Source organism: Penaeus monodon, chromosome 32 (genome assembly GCF_015228065.2).
Source record: "Penaeus monodon isolate SGIC_2016 chromosome 32, NSTDA_Pmon_1, whole genome shotgun sequence".
Lineage (NCBI taxonomy): Eukaryota > Metazoa > Arthropoda > Malacostraca > Decapoda > Penaeidae > Penaeus > Penaeus monodon.
This window is the reverse complement of record NC_051417.1, coordinates 11123094-11128377: the sequence shown is the minus strand read 5'-3', so window position 1 is coordinate 11128377 and position 5284 is coordinate 11123094. Positions and strand designations below refer to the sequence as shown.

At 44.9% G+C, this 5284-nt stretch overlaps 1 protein-coding gene across 1 annotated transcript in view; it reads left to right on the top strand.

Annotated features, from left to right (window-relative positions):
* Positions 1-5284, top strand: part of LOC119593499 (DNA-directed RNA polymerase II subunit RPB1-like) — a gene marked incomplete in the record, with an annotated part of 11004 nt that overhangs the window by 5513 nt on the left and 207 nt on the right. Inside the window, 7 exon segments of the mRNA XM_037942449.1 lie at positions 77-286; positions 481-1527; positions 1637-1948; positions 2062-2325; positions 2456-2618; positions 2788-2945; positions 3066-5284. Of these exon segments, the coding sequence (XP_037798377.1) occupies positions 77-286; positions 481-1527; positions 1637-1948; positions 2062-2325; positions 2456-2618; positions 2788-2945; positions 3066-5018 (4107 nt within the window).

Sequence of the window (5284 nt, the reverse complement as noted above, 5' to 3'; positions counted from 1 at the left end):
CATAAGTCTACATTGACTTTGTTTTATTTTGCCAATAAGAATATTTCAACATTGCTAATGAGTGTCTTGTTTACAGTCTGAGATGATGAACTTGCTCATGTTCTTGCCCATCTGGGACGGTCGCATGCCCCAGCCTGCAATCCTGAAACCACGACCACTGTGGACCGGCAAGCAGCTCTTTTCACTCATCATTCCTGGAAACCTAAACCTAATCAAGACTCACTCAACTCACCCTGATGATGAGGACGATGGACCATACAAGTGGATATCCCCAGGTGACACCAAGGTAAGCACTGATGGTGTATGGGGAGTTAAGATAGAATTCTGGTTTTAAGGGAAATATAGTTAGTTGGTTCTGATTTATATGATCATTATAATTTTTTTGTAATCTTTAGATATTTGATATTTATAGAAATTGATTACACATGTTGACTGATTTGGTAAAAAGAAAAGTTATAATAATAAATTTTATCATTTCAGGTATTGGTGGAGCACGGAGAGCTAGTGATGGGTATTTTATGCAAGAAAACCCTTGGAGCCTCATCTGGTTCTATGTTGCACGTTGCTTGGATGGAATTGGGACATGAAATTGCAGGAAGATTCTATGGTAACATTCAGACTGTCATCAACAACTGGCTACTTCTAGAGGGCATGAGCATTGGCATTGGAGACACCATTTCTGATCCTGCGACCTACAGAATTATTCAGGACACCATCCGCAAAGCCAAGGAAGATGTAATAGAGGTGATTCACAAAGCCCATAATGACGAGCTTGAGCCAACTCCAGGTAATACTTTGAGGCAGACTTTCGAGAACCAAGTAAACAGGATTCTGAATGATGCTCGAGACAAAACTGGAGGATCGGCCAAGAAGTCGCTCACAGAATACAACAATCTAAAGGCTATGGTAGTGTCAGGGTCAAAGGGATCCAACATTAATATTTCTCAGGTTATTGCCTGTGTAGGTCAACAGAACGTTGAAGGTAAAAGAATTCCGTTTGGTTTCCGTAAAAGGACCTTGCCACATTTCATCAAGGATGATTATGGTCCTGAATCCAGAGGTTTCGTGGAGAATTCATATCTTGCTGGTCTGACACCATCAGAGTTCTACTTCCATGCTATGGGTGGTCGAGAGGGTCTGATTGATACTGCCGTAAAGACTGCTGAGACAGGATACATTCAGCGACGTTTGATAAAAGCTATGGAGAGCGTGATGGTCAACTATGATGGAACAGTAAGAAACAGTGTGAGTCAGGTGATTCAGCTGAGGTATGGTGAAGACGGCCTGGCAGGTGAATATGTAGAATTCCAGAAGATGCCTACAGTTAAACTCTCAAACAGACGTTTTGAAGACAAATACAGATTTGATGTGACCAATGAAAGGTACTTGCGGCGACTATTCAACGAAGAGGTTGTCCGTGAGCTAATTGGGTCCCCAGTTGCCATCAATGTTCTTGAAGAAGAATGGCAAAAACTCCAAGAAGACAGAGTTGGTCTTCGGCAGGTGTTCCCTAAGGGAGACACAAAGGTGGGTGTTCAGTGTAAATAATGAAAAAAACTGCTTGCTTGGTGTTATGTTCATATGGCTGAAGTAAGGATTATTGATTGTTACTAATCATGTTGACATCTCTTTACAGGTGGTGTTGCCATGCAATTTGGAAAGAATGATTTGGAATGTACAGAAGATTTTCCACATCAATAAGCGCACACCAACTGACTTAAACCCAGTAAGGGTAGTTGAAGGTGTGAGGGAAATGTTGGCAAAGTGTAACATTGTGACGGGTGAAGATCGTATCAGTCTGCAGGCCAACGAGAACGCTACCTTCCTTTTCCAGTGCTTAGTGCGATCAACACTGTGCACTAAGAAGGTTGCAGAAGAATATAAACTAACCTCTGAATCCTTCAACTGGCTTGTTGGTGAAATTGAGACTAGATTTCATCAAGCAATTGTAAGTATATAATTTGCTCTTAAGCATCTTTGAATTTTTATTTTGATGAATGATGAAAAAATATGAAATGGGAGGTTTCTAATGTTTTTGTTTTTTTTCTAAATTCCAACCAGGCCAATCCTGGAGAGATGGTCGGAGCACTGGCTGCACAGTCCCTTGGTGAACCTGCCACTCAGATGACACTGAACACTTTCCATTTTGCTGGTGTGTCCTCCAAGAATGTAACCCTTGGTGTACCCAGGCTGAAGGAAATTATCAACATTAGTAAAAAACCTAAGGCTCCATCCCTCACTGTGTTCTTGGTGGGAGCTTCTGCCCGAGATGCTGAGAAAGCCAAAAATGTCCTTTGTCGACTGGAACACACAACATTACGCAAGGTGTGTATTGTATGGCATATCTTTTTAGAGTTAAGAGATCAGTGGAATAAATATCAGAATAACAAGTTGCATGTTAATTTATGTAAATAAGCAACCACAGTTACTTATTTCTTTATTATCTCATATTCAGGTGACATCCAACACTGCCATCTACTATGACCCAGACCCACAAAACACATGCATTACAGAGGATCAAGAATTTGTTAATGTGTATTATGAGATGCCTGACTTTGATGTCTCTAGAATTTCCCCATGGCTGCTACGTATTGAACTTGACCGCAAGAAAATGACAGGTAAAGTTAGGACGGATTGGCATGCTTGCTTGCATATAAAAAAGGGAGATCAGTGAAAGTATGATGGTGAGGAAGAAACAAACTATCATGAAAAATTGCAGTTCCTAAGTACTTGTTTTAATTATATATTAATTTCATATTTCTCATTGGTATGTGATATTGGTTCCAGATAAGAAATTGACCATGGAACAGATCTCCCAAAAGATCAATTCAGGTTTTGGAGATGACTTGAATTGCATCTTCAATGACGACAATGCTGAGAAGCTTGTACTCCGTATCCGTATTATTGTTGGTGATGATAAATTAGCTGATGATGCTGAGGAACAGGTCAGTAATTTACAAGATTTTTATCTTTTAAATGTCTAACAACCATACATACATAAGACAAATGAATTGAATTTTATGAAAAAAAAAAAAATTATTGACAAATGCCTTTTCCATAAACAGGTGGACAAAATGGAGGATGACACATTCTTGAGATGCATTGAAGCCAACATGCTTAATGATTTGACTCTCCAAGGCATTGAAGCTATCACCAAAGTGTATATGCACTTGCCTCAGACTGATGAAAAGAAACGAATCATTGTAAATGATCAAGGTGAGTTTAAGGCAATTGCAGAATGGCTGTTGGAAACTGACGGAACTGCACTCATGAAGGTACTCTCAGAACGTGATGTCGATCCAGTAAGAACATCCTCCAACGATATCTTGGAAGTATTTGAGGTCCTTGGTATTGAGGCCGTGCGAAAGTGTATTGAGAAGGAGATGAATGCTGTGCTTATGTTCTATGGTCTGTACGTGAACTACCGTCATCTCGCTTTGCTTTGTGATGTTATGACAAGCAAGGGCCATCTTATGGCTATCACCCGTCACGGCATCAACAGACAAGACACTGGAGCCCTGATGAAGTGCTCCTTCGAAGAGTCTGTTGACGTGTTGATGGAGGCTGCTTCGTGTGCCGAGGTTGACCCCGTTCGAGGCGTGTCTGAAAACATCATGCTGGGACAGCTGCCGAAGATCGGCTCTGGCTCGTTCGATCTCGTGTTGGATGACGAGAAGTGCAAGATGGGAATGGAGATTCCTATGCCGGGAGCAGGCATGATGATGGGTGGAGGCATCTTCGGTGCTGCATCACCATCGTCTGGTATGACCCCAGCCCAGACCCCATGGGCTTCAGGAGCGACCCCATCCATGTCACCGTATGGTGCTTGGACACCTGGTGTAGGAAGTGGCATGACTCCAGGAGGACCGGCTTTCTCTCCTGCAGCAGCCAGCGAGACAACAGGCTTGTCACCTGGGTATTCTCCAGCTTGGTCGCCTCAGCCTGGAAGTCCGGGGTCCCCAGGGGGTATGAGCCCATACTTCCCAAGCCCTGCTACGGCTCTCTCGCCATCCTACTCGCCATCCTCTCCGGCGTATCAGCCCACGTCGCCAAGCATGACGCCGGCGTCTCCGGGCTACTCCCCGACTTCCCCCACATACAGTCCAACCAGCCCACAGTACTCACCGACTTCCCCACAATACTCCCCGACCAGTCCCTCCTATTCCCCAACCTCCCCATCATACAGCCCCACATCTCCTTCTTACTCCCCAACCTCACCATCCTACTCCCCGACATCACCTTCATATTCCCCTACATCTCCTTCCTATTCTCCCACATCACCCTCCTACTCCCCAACCTCTCCCTCCTATTCCCCAACAAGTCCCTCATATTCCCCAACCTCTCCAAGTTACAGTCCAACTTCCCCGTCCTATTCTCCTACCAGCCCCTCTTATTCACCCACGTCCCCCTCATACTCCCCTACCAGCCCCTCATATTCCCCTACATCCCCGAGCTATGCTCCCAACTATTCCCCATCCTCACCTGGATATTCCCCTACATCTCCATCCTACTCCCCTACCAGTCCTTCATATTCCCCCAGCTCACCCCAATACTCCCCAGCATCACCCTCCTACTCGCCTTCCTCTCCCAAGTATTCCCCAACCAGCCCCAACTATTCCCCAACCAGCCCGACCTATTCTCCGGGTTCACCCTCCTATTCCCCCAGCTCTCCGAAGTATTCCCCAACGAGCCCCACATATTCCCCCACCTCCCCGTCCTACTCGCCTTCCTCCCCCAAATATTCCCCCACCTCACCCAACTACTCGCCCTCCTCACCCAAGTACTCCCCGACCTCGCCCACGTACAGTCCCTCCAGTCCTCAATACAGTCCATCGAGTCCCAAGTACTCGCCAACCTCCCCGACGTACAGCCCTTCCAGCCCCAAGTACAGCCCCACCAGTCCTACGTACAGCCCCACCACCCCCGGCTACAGCCCGACCTCCCCGCTCTATTCCCCAAGCTACGAGGAGGACGAGGAAGAGCAGCGAAGGAAGCAGAAGAAGAAGTCCAAGCGCTAAACACCGGGTGTTGAGCATAGTGCAGGAACTGTCCAAATATATTCCTTTATTTTAGTGCTATTGTTCGAGCTGCTACTTTTCTGTGCTTAAGAGTGATTGTTATTTTACTTCTTCAGTTTCTAAACAAGAAAGCGTATTTATATACTAGAAGGGATTGATGCTCCCTAAACCTTTAAAAAGTTTTCGTAACAAGTTAGTTACATTATTTTTATTTGTATAAATAATGGACATTGTAAGCATAACCAGGATGAATGTATTTTTATCCA